The sequence below is a fragment of the Pan paniscus genome, chromosome 10 (assembly GCF_029289425.2).
Source record: "Pan paniscus chromosome 10, NHGRI_mPanPan1-v2.0_pri, whole genome shotgun sequence".
In the NCBI taxonomy this organism is placed as follows: Eukaryota; Metazoa; Chordata; class Mammalia; order Primates; family Hominidae; genus Pan; species Pan paniscus.
The window spans coordinates 139,181,527-139,198,727 of record NC_073259.2 but is presented as its reverse complement, the minus strand read 5'-3'; the positions used below and the strand labels follow the sequence as shown (position 1 = coordinate 139,198,727).

At 48.5% G+C, this 17,201-nt stretch overlaps 1 protein-coding gene across 4 annotated transcripts in view; it reads right to left on the bottom strand.

Moving 5' to 3' along the window:
* The window catches only part of ADGRD1 (adhesion G protein-coupled receptor D1), a 188,268-nt gene that overhangs the window by 14,128 nt on the left and 156,939 nt on the right, over positions 1-17,201 (bottom strand). For 3 of the 4 annotated variants that reach the window (XM_063593230.1, XM_003817845.6, XM_057299568.2), the window contains 2 exons: positions 8,200-8,266; positions 5,737-5,803 (listed from right to left, as the gene is read on the bottom strand). In XM_063593230.1, the coding sequence (XP_063449300.1) occupies positions 5,737-5,803; positions 8,200-8,266 (134 nt within the window). Of the gene's footprint in view, positions 1-301; positions 366-5,736; positions 5,804-8,199; positions 8,267-17,201 lie in introns of all 4 variants that reach the window. The other variant, XM_055096392.2, reaches the window with a different exon arrangement.

The window sequence follows — 17,201 nt, the reverse complement described above, 5'->3', positions numbered from 1 at the left end:
GGTCTCGTGGCATCTATGAAGGCCAAGATCACGGTGATCTCTGGTGGGAGGAGGGAGGCAGGACTGCATAGGAATCCTGGTGTTCTGTTTCTTGACCTAGCTCAGGGTCACCAGGATGTTGATTTGTGAATAAACACCGAGCTGGACACTGCTATTTCACAATGAAAGGGCTATGCAGGTACATACACACACATACAAATAGCTAGTTTACACAGCAGTGTGTGCCTCAGTCTGTTTTCTGCTACTATAACAGAATACCACAGACTGGGTGATTTATAAAGAACAGAGATTTATTTCTTACCGTTTGGGAGACTGGGAAATCCAAAGTTGAGGGGCCTGCATCTGGTAAGGGCCTTCTTGCTACACTGTCCCATAGCAGAAGTCGGAGAAGCAAGAGAGCACAGAGAGAGAGAAGGGGGCAAAACTCATCTTTTCATCAGAAACCTGCTCGTTCAATAATGAAACCACCCCCACAACAGCAGCATTAACTCATTCACGAGAGCAAAGCCCTCACGACCTAATCAGCTCCTAAAGTTCCACCTCTCCGAACCTGTCGCACTGGAAATTAAGTTACATGAACTTTGAGGGAAACATTCAAACCACAGCAGTATGTCTCTGTCTGTCTGTATTTAGGTATCCGTATCTACGTATCAGTATCTACATGTATCTACAGGCAGTTCCTAACTTAGGAAGGTTCGAGTAACAATTTTTCACCTTTTCAGTGGTGTGAAAGCAAGACATGTCAGTACAAACTGTACTCTGCAAACCTATACAACTAGTTTTTCACTTCCAGTATGCAACTCATTTGATATTCAACATTGCATTATAAAGAGGCTTTGTGTTAGATGATTTTGCCCAACTCTAGGCTAACGTAAGAGTTCTGAGAATGTTTGAGGCAGGCTAGGCTATGATGTTCTGTAGGTTATATGTATTAAATGCATTTTCAATTTACGGTATTTTCTGCTTATGATGAGTTTATCAGGACTTAATCCCACTGTAAGTTCAGGAGCATCTGTATATATCTGTATCTATATTTATGCTTATCTGTGCCTATGCATCTATAGCAATGCATCTGTATCTATCTCTGTATTTGTATCTGTATCCATGTATCTGCCTATATCTTTATCTACATTTCTATCTGTGTATCTGTCTCTATGTATCTGTTTGCATCTATACCTCTGTATATATATCTGTAACCATATCTCTGTCTCTATATAGACACATAGCTACCCTGCCTTCTCCCCAAGGGAGACAAAGATTTTAAATCAGAGACTCCTTCTCTTCCCCAGACCTGGAGGCACTCTCCTTCTTCCCTTGGTGGGGCCAGCACAGAACAAGCCATTTTGAAGGCTCAGGCTAAAGTGCCCCTGACATCCACAGAGTCCCTGTTCTTTGGGGGAACGGGGTGTCTAGGCTCTGTGGCTTCTGGAAAATCAGGCGTTATGGGCTGAACTATGTCCCCTCAAATTCATACGCTGAAGCCCTAAGCCTCCGTACCTAAGAACAAGACCACTTAGAGACAGGTTCTTTAAAGACATAATTATGTTAAAACGAGGTCACTAGGGTGAGCTTTAATCCAATGACGGGCTTAGGCAGTCACTTATTTTAAGAGGAGATTAAGACGCAGACCTGCACGGAGGGAAAAGCATGTGAGGACACAGGGAAAAGACGGTTATCTACAAGCTAAGGAGAGAGGCCTCGGGAGAACCAACCCTGGCGACACCTTGATCTTGGACTTCTGGCTTCCAAAACTGTGAGAAAATAAATTTGTTTAAGCTGTGCAGCCTGTGGTCCTGTGTTCCAGCAGCCCTACAGACTAAGACACCAGGGAATGCCGGGCCTACGGCCATGTTCGCATTTTGTGTAACTAGAATCACCGAGTGAATGAAAAGCCATTTCCCTGCCTTATAGCCGAGAACAATTCAAGAACGGGCGGCGGGCAGTGTGTGTGTTACAGCTGAGAACAATTCGAGAACGGGCAGTGGGCAGTGTGTGTGTTTGGCTGTAGGTGCCTGGTGCGGGGTGTTACGGGAAGTGGCTAGGCTCTGCCCTTTTCTCCTCAACCCTAGGCCCAGCAGGCCCCACAGTGACCCTTTACTGTCTCCCAAATTCTTGCCTTTTCAGGATGAACCTTGCCAGGACACAGGGAAACTGCATGTTCTAATGTAAACACACAGCTTCCTAAAAGTTTTTAATTTTCCAATTACGCAGGCAATACATGGGTGTTTTTAGGTGCATATAATCTTGAAGCACATACTCCCCAAACCCAAACCTCTCCTTAGGGAACCATTATTTTGTGTGCATCTGTCCGGGCATTTTCTTATTCAGTTATATGTTCACATGTGGGTGTGTACCCATATAGAGCTTTTAACTTTTTTAACAAATGGGGTCATGCTATACTTGTTATCCCAAAACCTACTTTCTTCATCTGGAAATAAGGCTGAGGACTTGTGGGTAAATGAGGAATTGGCCCAGATGGCACAAACCCTGGGATCCTCTGAAGACGTGAGAGGGACAAGACCCCCAACTCCCCTCCACGGCACTCCCCGCAGGGGTCGGCTGGAACCTCCACGGCACCCCCTGGCCCAGAGGTTGATATGCCTTCTGCCAAGAGCCAGTTAGTATTTTTGGCTTTGCAGGCCACGCAGTCTTTGTTGCAACTATTCGGCTCAGCTGTTTTAGCCTGAAAGCAGCCACAGACAATGTGCAAATCAATGGACGTGGCTGTGTGCCAAGAAAACTCGATCTACAAAAGCAGGTAGTGGGCCACACTGCTGCAGTTTGCTGGCCTCTGCACTTGAACCTGGAATCTTTTTTTTTTTTTTTTTTTTTTTGAGATGGAGTCTCACTCTGTCGCCCAGGCTGGAGTGCAGTGGCGCGATCTCGGCTCACTGCAAGATCCGCCTCCCGGGTTCATGCCATTCTCCTGCCTCAGCCTCCCGAGTAGCTGGGACTACAGGCACCCGCCACCATGCCCAGCTAATTTTTTTGTATTTTTAGTAGAGGCGGGGTTTCACTGTGTTAGCCAGGATGGTCTCGATCTCCTGACCTCATGATCCGCCCGCCCTGGCCTCCCAAAGTGCTGGGATTACAGGCATGAGCCACTGCACCCAGCCTGAACCTGGAATCTTTTAAGGCTGCCCCATTCAGCTCTTGCCACCTTTCCAATCTGCCTGTTGCTACCAATGTCCCAGGAGGGCATGAGGACCTCAAGCCAGCTGTGCTGAGAATCATCTGGAAGATTCTAAAGGCCAAGAAGCCAAAACTTCAGGAGGTGGAGCTCAGGCAGGAATACTCTTAAAGCTTCCCAGGGCTGGGAGCAGTGGCTCACGCCTGCAGTCCCAGCACTTTGGGAGGCCGAGGCGGGTGGATCACCTGAGGTCAGGAGTTTGAGACCAGCCTGGCCAACATGGTGAAACCCTGTTTCTACTAAAAATACAAAAATTAGCTGGGTGTGGTGGCACCTGCCTGTAGTCCCAGCTGAGGCAAGAGAATTGCTTGAACCTGGGAAGCAGAGGTTGCAGTAAGCCAAGATTGTGCCACTGCACTCCAGCCTGGGCGACAGAGCGAAGACTCTGTCGCAAAAAAAAAAAAAAAAAAAAAAAACAACTCCCCAGGTAATTCAATTACGTAATGAGTTTGAGGGCTCATTCTGTCCTCCAGGAATGATGGCCACTGACAACAAGGAGTGGGGTAGGGGGTGGGGCCCTGAAGGTAATTCCCCTCAGGAATGACAAAAGGGACTCTAGTGAAGCTGGGAGACACATGGGTGCTGGGTTCCTGGCGCTGGGCCCCACGCCGTGTGGGTGGTGAAGGAGCCAGGCAGAGCCACCTCGGAACCTCAGCTGTCACTGACCGCGGTCAGACACAAAAGCCAGATGACCAGGACAGTGTCTGACACAGGGGCCTGTTCTGCCCAGGCCCTGCGGTTCTAGAGGGTTTAAGTCAGTAGAGAGAAAGGGAGAACAAGGAACAGGAGAGTCTTGAATACAACTTACCCTTCCCACCCTCTGTCACTAAACGTCCTTTAAACCCCCTCCCAACTGGCCATGCTCCAGCCAGGAGTTTGATGACTGGAGTCCGCTCTGAAAGCGTTTTTGCATTTTGGTTGACAAAATGAATGGTCCTCCCAGACCCCCAGGGAGCGCGGAGACCTCTCACTGAAGCCTCTGACACTCTTTAAAGGGTAGAGTCGGTAAAGCGATGGCAGGTGATCCTCACGCAGCCCCGGGGAGGCGCTGCGGCCCCCAGACCCTAAGAGCTCAACCGCGCAGCCCCAAAGGCGTCCCCTCTGCAGCGGACAGTGATTCCACTTGAAGAAAAACCAGCCCTGCTCGGAACTCTGTAGACGCCGTGAGGGAGGCTCTGATGCCACAAGCCTTTCCCTTGCGACCTCCTCTGCTTGCACAAACATTCCTGCCCTCGGCTCGTGGCGCCCCGCCCAACACCCCTGGGCCCCTGACGCCCCTCAGTCCAGGGAGCTGCTCCAGTTCACTGCGGGGCCCTGACCCAACCTGCAGACGGGAAGCCTGGGCCAGGACGCGCAGCCCGGGCCCAACCAGCCAGGGCCCTCAGAGACAGGCACGTGGAAGTACAGAAGGGAAAGCACAGACTCTGCTGAGGTCACACCCTCTGATCACGACCCCACCAGGCCAGCAGCCCCTGGCGTCCATCGGTGCTAACTGCACAAAGAAATCATGTGAGGCAGCCCTGACCAATCATTCAACTCCATCCCATTTCCCTGATTGGTTCTGGGACGGACACATGACTCACCACAGCCAATGAGAACCAGCCTGGGAGTTGGCGATGGGAGTGCTGGGGAAAAGCCTCCGTTTCCATCGGGGAGGCAGAGAAGATGAGGGACGAGCCTCATGCCAGCGCAGGTGCAGGAGCCCTGGGCCCAGCCTCCCCACAGATGGTCCTGACTCAGGAACCCGTAAATCCCCATCCGTGTTTAAACTCTGAGTTGGGGCCAGGCACAGTGGCTCACGCCTGTAATCCCAGCACTTTGGGAGACAGAGGAGGGCAGATCACCTGAGGTCAGGAGTTCGAGACCAGCCTGGCCAACACGGTGAAACCCCGTCTCTACTAAAAATACAAAATTAGCTGGGCGTCGTGGCGCATGGCTGTAATCCCAGCTACTTGGGAGGGTGAAGCAGGAGAATCGCCTGAACCCAGGAGGCAGAGGTTGCAGTGAGATCGCACCACTGCACTCCAGCCCGGGAGACAAAGTGAGACTCCGTCTCAAAAAAACAATAACAAAAACAACAACAAAAAACTCTGAGTTGGGTTTTCTGTCACTTGCAAACCACTGTAACTGTAACTGTTATGTGTGGTTCCCAGGAGGCTTCTGCTGAGATTCCCCTCTGCAGCCTTGGAGTCCTGGTGACTCCTGAGCAAGGAGCTAGCCGGTGGGTGAGAAGGCACCGGAGGATGGGGAAGGACGAGCCCGCGCCTGTGCTGTTCTCAGGGCTATGTGCCTGCACCTGCCGCCTCGGCTGGAAGAGCCCTGGGGCCTTGAGTGGACCCGCCTGGAAAGCACCGCCTTCCTGAGCATTCCGGGAAATAAGACCCTCAGTCACTGGCCCAGAGGAGCCCTAGCGAGGAGTGACCGAGGAACGACGCTGCATCTTTCAGAAGCTCCTCAGGGAGCCCCGCACCATCTCCAGAGCCCCGCACCCTCTCCTCCTGCCCCTCCCCAGCCCCGCTCTGCGCCCACAAGGGCAGGAAACGTACCACGATGACAAACAGGGCAGGGGCTACAAAGGCCCAGATGGCGCCACTCGCCAACGACAGCCAGCAACTGCGGAGGGAAGCAGAGCCGTTACTTCAACAACCTCGTTCCACCTGCCAGCGTACCTTCATCCAAAAGTAGTTGCTAAGGTGATGTCTTTCTCAGCTTACAGGGTCCACCTGGGGCAGTCATACAACATTCCTAATCCCTGCAAATGTATTTTTATCCATGATGATCCCACGTCTCATTCTTGGAAAGGATTCTCCAGGTTTGAAGACCAGGACAGCAACCTCTGGAGAGTTTAGCCAAAATCCAAAATAGATCTTAATTTCATTAGGAAATAAACCTTTGCTGGGGACTGGCTTTCCTGCAGAGCACTTCAAGTATGACCCAATAGGGGCCTTCTGTGAGGGATTCCCATCCTGATGAGTCGTCAGCGATGCAGCACCTGACCATTCCCATATGCCCAAAGCTCGGGGTCAGTTCCCCTCTCTCAGTGCCCTCCAACTGAGAGGAAAGGTTCCAGAGGGTCCTAGTGATTGCTCTGATGTCCTGAGAGGAGGGTCCAGTTTGAGGATCTGGCCTCTGAGAAGTGACCCCCAGAACTCAGGCAAAAAAAAAGCCAGCTCCTCCACAATTTCATCTCCAGAGCCTACGGCAGTGTCAAGAGCCGAAGAGTCCCTAGGACCTCTCATCTTCTTGACTCCTGGACACTGTTGCCCAAGGACCTGGAGTGCCTTTAATTGGATCTGGGCAGGTGCGTGGCGCAGTCCTCACTAGCACCCAATGTGGTGTCTCCCCGGGGCTGGCTTATTTCATCCCTCGGTGACTGCTCACTGAGCAGCAGGTCTGCCCCACAGCACAACAAACTCCATCATCTCATTTAATCCTATGCTGCCCCTGAGGTGGGTGCTATGATCACTCCAATCCTGCAGATGAGGAATCTGAGCCCTAAATAGCTCAGGTGACTTCAGAGATCACTGTCAGCACACTGCCTCCCTGCCCCCATTCCTCCCCAAAGCCTCCTGGACCAGGAGACGGCAAATGCCCCAAAACAAGAGACAGCACCTGCAAGAGGCTCATTCATGGCTGCACACCCAGAGCACGGAGAGGAGAAACCTCTCATCTGAGGATGCACTGTTTAAAAGGAAAATGCACTGCAAGTCTGAATGGTACCTCTGCAAAGGTGCGATTCAAACCAGGCTCTCCGGAGAGTGGGATGCTTCTGCAAAGAGAGAGATTGTGCTTTCCAGCATTTCATGCAGAATTTTAAGTCAACAAGGGGCTTCTGATAGATACTCTATCCTGTTCAGAAACCCGGTGAGCTTCCTGAACCTGGCTGGTGCTGCCTGGCTTTCGGGCAAGAGTGTGGGAAAAGGCTTATATTAGAGTCAGACCCTGGGACTCAGAACTGTGAGTGAGTCCAGCATCCCCAAGCTCCAGATGGGATAAAAGGGAACAAATGCCATTAAGCTGTGTTTGAGGAGAACATTCTTCTTCTAATTAGTCCCTCAACTTCTAACAGCATCCAGAATGAAAGGAAGGCCAGAACAGTGGTCTGCATAACCACGCTTGTTTCACTGTGCGCTCAGACACTGCCTTCTACAAATGCTTCGCCTTCAGGGAACCTGCACCAACGTGGAAAAGGCTGGATTTCTCCCAGTTTCACTATTCGTCTGTACTTATCTCATTCTGAAGCTGTGAAAATGCTCAACTTCCTTTCTGTTTGTAAGCACCGTCAATATTTATTTTCCATGTTTTCACTCAGTGGTTTCTCAGCGTGGCTAGAACAGGTAGCAGCTTCCAAGAGACATTTGAGTGAAAGCTCTTGTAAGGGAAGAAAATCATCTTTCTGGAACATGAACAGCTGATCTGGTCCCTCAGCACCATCCCATCCTCTTCCTGACACAACTGTGGACCCATGAGCTGCATTTCAAGTGGCAACAGGAGATACTGGACATCATAAGGTCCATCCCCTACTATCCAAGCAATGGGACCCTCAAGACCACCTGCCTGGTGCACAGCAGGCCCCACTTACTCCAACATGCACGTACCTGCTCCCTGTGAGTTACTGGGCACACGGTCTGCACAGTGCGCTTGCTGACCACCCCAAGAAAGGGTGAAAGGGTCACAATATAGCCTCCGTGGATGACCAGATCTGTGTCTGAGAAGACCACGTGGGTGAAACATTTCCAAGCAGAAACTCCTGGCAGGCCCCCTGCTATTCCTGGAGGTGCTCTGTGGTCTTTGTTGCTAGTTCCGAGGCCCCAAAACGTCCAGAGCACAGCTGGGTTGTTTCTCCCTCTCCCTGGACCACGACTTTCTCACTGGCTGGGCCTGTGGGAGCCAGCTTTGCACAGCACCGCTGCACCCAGAAGAGCACAGGAAGGCAAGAGCCATGGGGCTCTCGCCACAAGCTGTTCCATGGAACGCCTGCCAAAAGCAAGGTAGAGCCCTGCACTTACTTGTTGCTTGTTCCGTAACTGTCCATGGCAAATGACAGTGAAATGATGCAGATCAGAAGAGGAAAACCTGCAGAAGATCGGAGAATATCATGTTCACTTGCTCCAGTTTTCTTCCCTCCCTCCCACCTCCCTCCTCCCTCCCTTCCTTTCTTCATTCCTTGTACACCTCATACATGTATACAGAGAGGGAACTATGTGCTAATTGTTGGGACACAGAACAGCCCCTATCCTCAAAGAACTTTTAGTCTAAACAAAGGAATAACACACACACACTCATACTCACATGTTCACACTTATGTACTAGACAAGAAAGTGTATGAGTCTTCATCAAAACAAACCATGTGGGTGAGATGTGGCACTGTGACTGGCAGGAAGGTAAGCTCAGCTTGGTCTATCTAGACCTGTGGTTCTCAACCAGGGCCAAGGTGGCCCAAAAGAGACAACTGGCAATGGCTTAAGTCATCTAGGGTTGTCATAACGGGATGGAATCAGGCAGGCAGAGGCCAGGGCTTCTGTTAAACACCCTACAATGCACAAGACTGCCCCACAAGAGTCACCCAGCCCAAGTATCCATAGTGTTGGTTGAGAAGCCCTGTTTTAGAGCGGCGGTGGGAAGGTGTGAGATCAGCTGAGGGGACATCGGACATGGCTGACTTTGCCATGCACACGGTCCACATTCTTACAGTATTTGAGCCCATAATTTCCTTAGGGAACCTATCACACTCCATCTTTCCATGAGGTCCAGGTGGGCTGGTTCCTTCCTGGCTCTGAGGCATGTGACCCAGGACTGGCTGACTGGAACATCAAATCCCCCAGCCACAGCTATTGGTTCAAAGATGGGCATGTGACCCTGGCTGGCCCAATGAGACTCAATCAAGGGCTTTCTTCGAAACTGCTGAGAAGAAACTCTCTTTTCTACGGAGCCCCTAAGAGGATAAGGATGTCAGTGAGCTTGGGGTCCAGGCAGCCATTTTGGCACCACAAGAGATCAGATCTGAGAGACGGAAAAAGAAAACAAAATCCTGATTATATTCCTTAAGCTCATGGATCAAGCCATATCTGAAGTCCAGCATCTTGGAACTTTTTTGTTATATGAGCCATCACATTCCCTTTTTGCCTTAGCCAGTTCAAGTTGGATTTCTATTACTTGAAACTGAGTGTGACAAATTAAATGTGTTTAATATTTGACAAAGCCAAGTGAGACTTTGGGGGAGGTGATAGAAGGGAGGCCCATGAATGAGGTAGAAAGCATCTGGATCACAGCAGTCCTCAGAGCTTCGTCATTCTGCAACGAAAACACTCTATGGCCACACTACTTGTAGGAATTGACCTAACCCAAATCTGAACTGGCCTCTACTTTCACTAAAGTGCAGAGGTTTTGTATGCTAATGTGTCTTATGACTCTCCAAAAGGAAGGTCGCATTGCAACACTCCTCAAGCTCAGCCATCCACGGAATTTGTCTGGAAACATGGCTCTGCTTCCACACGCACGTGTGAGCTTTGAAACAGATCCTGCACGAATGGGAGCCTGTTTCTGAAAAGAATACACTTCTGGTTACTCAGAAAGTGGGGCATCATCCACGGGGCCTGCTCTGGTGCAGCCACCCTGAGCACAGCAGCCTCTGTCCTCTGCTCCCTCTGCAGGGAAGGATGGGAGAGAGATGAGAGACTGCAAAGGACCAGCTCCTTACTCCACCCCTGAACCTTTTCCCCAGGAGGATGCTCAAGAGACGCAGCTCCTGGCACATCTCGGATCCCTGGGATAGCAGGGTGGGGGATGGAAGTGCACGAAGAGCATGCGGCTCTCTGCCTCAGTAGCTGAAGTCACACAGGTTCTGGGAGATTTCTGCTCCAGAGGAAGAAGGAGGAGGGAAGGTGGCTCCTGGCACCCACCCGAGTGCCTCCAGGCCGCAGCCCTCCAGTGCCCTCTGGGGGCAGAGTACACGCCGTGCCTGCCCTTCCAAACATCAGGGTTTGGGTTTCAAGTTAATTACCCTGGAAAGACATTTCCTGGACAGTCTTGTCTCTGAAATACTTGGTTTTAAATGTCAAAAGGATTGAAATGCATTACAGAATGTCTGGGCAATAAAGTTGTCCAGGAGACCAGGCAGCCTCTGTGGAAGAGGCGCACAGTTGGGGCCCAGCAGTGACTGTGGGCCTTTGTCATCCTGTCACTTTGAGTTTCCCTATGTGAGCTCCTCTGCCATTTCTTCCCCTGCATCTACCGCTGTGTCCAGCAGAGGCCAAGCCATGGGCAAGGACAAAGGGTCTGAGAACAGGGTGGGGCCCACTGTCTGCTTTCTCCAAAATGAGCTGCAGGAGCTATGAAGTCTGGGTGAGTGAGTTTGTGGGGCTTTTTAAGACGAAAACATTCCTAAGTGGGAGGATAAGGAGAGGGGCAGTAAGACGGAGAAGACAGTGAGTGGGAAGAGCGTGGGCTTTGGGGCCAGAAGACACCTCGTTCTATTCCTGGGGCTGCCCGGGACCAGCTGTGCATCTACAAGGAACCAGCCGAAATTCTGTGCTCAGACTGGGGGAACGTAATGAGTTGCCTTCCTCATTAGGATGTGAGGATGACATGAGCTGTCTATGAATGATGAGCCCCTCGATGATGAAGCTGATCTTGCAATAATCTCTATCATCAACCAGCTCAGACCTCACCCCTTTCCCACCACTGCTGTCATCTGAAACTCTCACACGGTAACCTGGGCAGACCTGGAACATGCTTCTGCGGACAATGTGAAGTCCCTCTGGCCCTGTCATCAGAGACATTTACTTTGGGTGCTCCTCTTTGCAACACGGTGACCTTCAGAGGGACCAGACCGGTGCTGTCCTTGGCATCTGCCCCCTAAGATTGAGGGGCAGGTGAGGAGCATGGGTTATGAGAGATTAACCAAGGTGGGTGAAGCGAAGGCCTGGGAGGATGGGCGCATGGGCAAGGGGTCTCGACAGATGGGGTGGAGGGAGACAATACCAGGGAACTGTGGAAGTCACTGGTGCCACCTATTTCCAGATGCCCCACACGCGGGCACAGGGGAGGTCCGCACCCCTGCCCCTCGGGGCTCTTGAGGCCACGGGGCTGGTTCTGGGCACTGAGTTGTGTACAGAAGGGACACGTGTCTTATGGGCTGAGCACATGATTTCCAGTGCAGTGTCCTCTCTGACCCCTTCCCTCACACAGCAACGGCTCGAGGCGGTGCCTTCTCCGTCAGCCTGGGCTCTTCACTGTCCACCACCACGGGCCACCATGGACATGTAGCGTGCATAGGAAAATGACGTTTGTTCTTTAAAACCAAAGAGGGATGGAAGCTGTTTGTTATTGCAGCCTTGCCCGCCTACCCTGACGGATCCCCCTCCTGTGATCATGGCATTACACAATCTCCCTGGAATGAAAGTGCAGCTTCAGAGAAAGGCGGGGCCTGGAACTAAGATTAAGTTTTGTCCCTAGAGGAACAGGAGCTCACAAAAGAAACTAAGTTGCAATAAAGAAAAATAAAACGAGTTACGTTCTCTTCACCTCTGAGTTTGCAATCAGAGTTTCTTGTCTGCTTCAGTGATGTAAACTCTCCAATGTTTGTCACTCTGCCCTCCTGGCTACCTTGTGGGCTCCTTGAGGACAGAGGTTATCTGTCCCTTCCTTCAGAGTTCCTAGCACAAGTCTCGCAGTCAACAACACCTTAAGGTAAGGTGTGGATCTGATGCCCCCCCCACCCCACCTCAGTTTCCAAAAAATAATATTGCTCAAAAACTAGAGTAAGGCCAGGATGAAATCTGCAGGAAGAAGCCACCTCCCAGGGGCTCCCCCCGCCATGCTCGGGGGGGGCCTCCAGCTCCTTAATTAAAAACTGAAGGTCGAGAGAGCCCAACTGCCTGCAGACCCCCCCCGACTTCAGCTTGTAGCCAGCTCCAATCCATTTGGAATGAAAGACACAGTTCTTGGGCTCCTGATGAAATTAATTAAGGGAAAGCTGACAGGGAGATAGATGGAGGTTGCAGGACTCACAGAACCAGCCAGCGCTCCATTTGCAAGAGCTGTGTCAGGGACTACAAGCTCAGTCTCCTACTGGGGCCGCATTGGTATCAGAAACCACACAGTTCTGGCCACTGTTGTCAAGGAGGAATACAAACTCAGGGCGTTGGATCTCCTCATTTTTCAAAAGAACTTTGTAATCTTGTGTAAAATCCCTCAATCTTAAAATATTGGCAAATAATTCATTTTTTCCCTCCAGCATTGTGCAGATCAAATAAAACATCCTTCCAGGCTGGATTGGTTTGGCTTAGATTCTCTGTCTGTCACACACACACACCCCAACCCCATCCTATCGGCGACACAGACAGCCCTGCTACATACATTGCTCTCACTCTAGCAACAAATCCTGCAGACACTTTTCATTCACCCAGCTGTCTTTTCTGTGGCTTATGGAGAGTGTGAGTGTGTGTGCGTGTGTGTGCATGCACATATGCACATATGCCTCTAAATTACATGACTGTATCCATAAAGAAACTATAATAAACTCTAGATAGTTGGCCGTCAATCAGCCTCTAAATCCTCCCTGATGAGGTCAGATATCATCAGAAGGAGCCGCTCTCCTCTCTGGGGCGTCACGGAGGCCTGAAGAAGCAGGTCATGCATGACCTGGAGGGAGGGCAGAGGACACGGGCCTCAGGACCAGCGTGTGCAAAAGCATCCTCGTGATGATACAGCATGAGCAGTGAGGCAGGACGGAGGACATCCGTGGTGACTCGGGGAGCTCCCTGCATGACCAGCCGCAGTCTGGAGGTGGCTGCCCAAGTGGCCTCTTCAATCTCCCCAGGGAGCCACGAGGGGAGCACAATTTACCTCCACTTAATCCTCAGATAAATTACATTTGCCAACTCAAAGCACAAAGTAAGCCTGTTTACCTGCTACTTGCATAACGAAGACTGTGAAAATTAAATGTATTTGAAACAAGTAGCAGGTCCCTCATGTCTGGTCAGTGTTTCACAACAACTGCGAGAATGCTAAGTGTCAATGCACAGCCCAACCTAGAGCCTCCAGTGCTCACTGGGACCCCTTGGGATGGGCAAGGGCAAAGCTCAGCAAAGAAGCCACATCACTGGGGAGCTGACTTCCAGAATGACAGCACAAGTCGCTCAGCAGACCCCTCCCCAGAGACAGCTATCACTGAAAAAAAAAAAGTTTTAAAAAACATAATCATTTAAAGTCTCTGTACATTTTCCTAAGGGTTTACAGCAAATTGAGAAAAACTGGCTCAAGAAAATCTACTAAATCTTGTTAAGAAGACTGAGTCTGTGGCACTTCAGCCAAAACCTGCTTCCCTGCCCAGCTTGGTGTGAGAGAGGCTCTGCTCCAAGTAGGTGTGGGCAAGAAGACAGGGCTCCACTCCCTCCAGCTCCCAGTCCAGGGCTACGGTATCTCCCCAGGCTGGGGGAGGTGGGGAAGGCTGCCCGCATTTCTCATTCCCCCCAACTTTGTGCTTTAGAAGCTCTACTCCAGATAAAAGCAGCTGAAAGGTTGGGACTCCCTTCCTCCTCCAACTCATACTATGCAGGGTCTGTCCAGGTGTGGCAGGCTCAGAACACTGGGGCCTCACTGCCCTCATCTCTGTTGACTCATTGGGCAGAGGTTCTACACTGGGAGAGACAAGCTCTGAAGATTCGAAGCGATTTCCTCCACCCAGTGCCCTGCATGAGAGGCAGACATGTCACTCCACAAAAAGTGGGCCACTGTCCTTGCCTGCAGCTCCAGAGCAGTGCCTCAGGAATTCTTCCCAGGAAAAGAAGCTACCCATTAGGTTAGAGAACTCCAAAGTGCTCCCCACGGGAACTGATTTGAAGCAGAGTGGAGAAGTTCAAGCCTAAGGTAGTCTGGGAAAGAACGGAGCTTTGCAGCAGGGAACGAAGAGGAAGCTGGTGGCTCCGTGACAACACCAAGATAAACCATATTCCGGCTGGTTTACTGGAGAGCCAGGGAAGAGACAGCTCAGAAGAGCCTTCCTGGGGTCAGAACAAACCTCAAAGACTGGCCTCAAAAATACCCCTACGAAGGGGCCTGGATTTAATCAGATCAAGCTGTAGAGCATCATGTGCCCCAAGCCATTGTTGGGAACAACAGAGCCATAGGCTGGCAATGAGTGGAACCTAACAGATGGTGTCATACAAACATAAGTAGACAGCTTGAGAGAGAGGCCATGGAAAGAGACAGAGAGAGCCCTGCTAAAACCACTGCCATCCCAGGGTGACTGTACATGCCTAAGACTGCCCTCTGGGGAGTGATGTCAGAGGAATCACACCACAAGGGAAACAGACTGTGCTAAATAGTCCAGCCAAGTTACTAAACAAATAAATAAGCAAGCAGGGAGAAGCCATGGAAGGAGGGAATCAGAATCAAGGGTGGCTACAATGTGTCATCTAAGATGACAAGTCTTCAACAAAAAACTATGAGATATACAAAGAAACCAGAAAGTGTGACACATACATGGGGAAAAATCCAGGCAACGGAAACTGCCTGTGAGAAGGCTCAGTTGTCGTATTTATCAAAAAAAAAGAGACTTCAAAACAATCATTATAGATATGTTCAAAGAACTAAATGAAACTGTCGTTGAAAAAGTAAAGGAATGCACAACGACCCTGTCTCATCAAACACAGAATAGCAACAAAGAGATCAAAATTCTAAAAAAAGAGCCAAATGAAAATTCTGGAGTCGAAAAGTATAATAACTGAAATTTTAAAAATCCACTAGAGGGGTTCCAAAATAGATCCAAACTGGCAGAAGAATCAGTGAACTTGAAGAGAGATAAAGAAAGATTATGCAATTTGAAGAACAAAGAAAAAAAAACAATGAAGAAAAATCAAGAGTCTTAGAAGCTGTACTGTGAGTGTACTCTAAATGTGGAACACCATTAAGCACACCAACCTACTCATAACGGGAATATTAGAAAGACAGGAGACAGAGAAAGGAACATAAAAAGTATTTCAATAAATAATGGCTGAAATGTTCCCAAATTTGATAAAGAGAATTAATCTACACATCTAAGAAGCTCAATAAACACCAAAAAGTGGGCCAGGCATGGCAGCTCACGCCTGTAATCCCAGCCCTTTGGGAGGCTGAAGCGGGCGGACTGCTTGTGCCCGAAAGTTCAGGACCAGCCTGGACAACATGGAGAAACTCTGTCTCTACAAAAATACAAAAATGAGCCAGGCATGGTGGCCTGTACCTGTGGTCCCAGCTACTCAAGAGGGTGAGGTGGAAGCATCACTTGAGGCTGGGAGGCGGAGGTTGCAGTGAGCCGAGATGGTGCCACTGCACTCCAGCCTGGGTGATTGAAACCCTGTCTCAAAAAGAAAAAAAAAAAAGTAAACACAATGAGATACACACCCAGACACATCAGAGTTAAAATGCTGAAAGACAAAGAGAAAGTCCTCAAAGAATCAACAGAAAAACAATTCTTCAAATACAAGGGACCCCAGTAAGATTAAGTTTTGACTTATTATGAGAAACAATCGAGCCAGAAGGCAGTGAGATGACATAATCAAAGAACGAAAAGCAAAAAAGAATCTTATATCTAGAAAAACTACTTTTTAAAAATGAAGGTGAAATAAAGGGATTTCCAGATAAACAACAACTGAATCTGTTGCTAGCAGACATGCCTTACAAGAAATAACAAAGAAAGTTCTCCAGGCTGAAAGCAAATGACCCCAAAAAGTAATCTTAACACACACAGAAACATACATACACATAGCAAGCAACAACACCAGATGGAAACTCAAATTCACAGGAAAAAATACAGAGAACCAGAAATGGAAATCAGAAGGTTAATGTAACTCTATAAATATGTACTTGCTCTCCTTTTATCCCAGCTTCTTTAAAAGATACAAGATTAAAGAAATAGTTATAAAAATGTATTATTGAATTGTGCCTTATACAGATGTAACATGTATAGCAATAATCACAGAACAAAGGAAAAGAGAATATGCCTATATAAAAATAATGTTTATATCTTATAATTTAGTATAAATTTGGAATAGATTCTAATATGCTAAGATGTATATAGTAAGCATTAGGTCAATCACTAAGAAAATAACCAAAAAAAAAAGTGAAAAAAATCATTAAGAGAATTAAAGTGTTACACTAGGAAATATTCACTTAATTCAAAAGAAAGAAGTAAAGGAAGAATAGAGAAACAAAACAGATAGTAGACATATAGAAAACAAAGAGAAAAATTGTTGATGTGAATCCACCCTATGTATCATAACATTACATGGGAAAGGATTAAATGACCCAGCCAAAAGGCAGAAATTGCCAGACAATTTTAAAAAATCCAATTGTATTCTGTTTACAGGAGATATACCTTAGGTTCAAAGACACAAATAAGTGGAAAGTAAAAGGATGGAAAATATATATACTCTGCAAACAGCAACTGCAAGAAAGCTGGAGCGAGTCTACCAATCATATGGGACGAACAGACTTTAAAACAAAACATAATACTAGAGATGAAGAGATGTTTTATAAATGTAAAAGGGTCAACTCACCAGAAAGATGTAAGTATAAACAGAACCCCAAGCAACAGGAAACAACATCAACAAATTGAAGGGAGAAATACACAATACAACAAGTGGTGACTTACTTCAATACTTCGGTAATGGACAGAACAACTAGAAAAAGGATCAGCGATGAAATAGAAGACTTGAACAACACTATAAACCAACTTAGGCCTAACAGGTATCTGTAGACCACTCCATCCAACAGCAGAATATACATTCTTCTCAAGGGCATATGGAACACTTTCCAGGATAGATACTTACTGAGGCATAAAACAAACCCTAATACAGTTAAAAGGACTGAAATCATACAAAATATGTTGTCTTTCCACACTGAAATAAAATTAGACATCAATAATAGAAAAAAGTGAGAAACTCATGAATATGTACAAATTAAACAACACAAATAATCAATGGGTCAAATAAAAATTAAATAAATTTGAAAATACTTTGAGATGAAT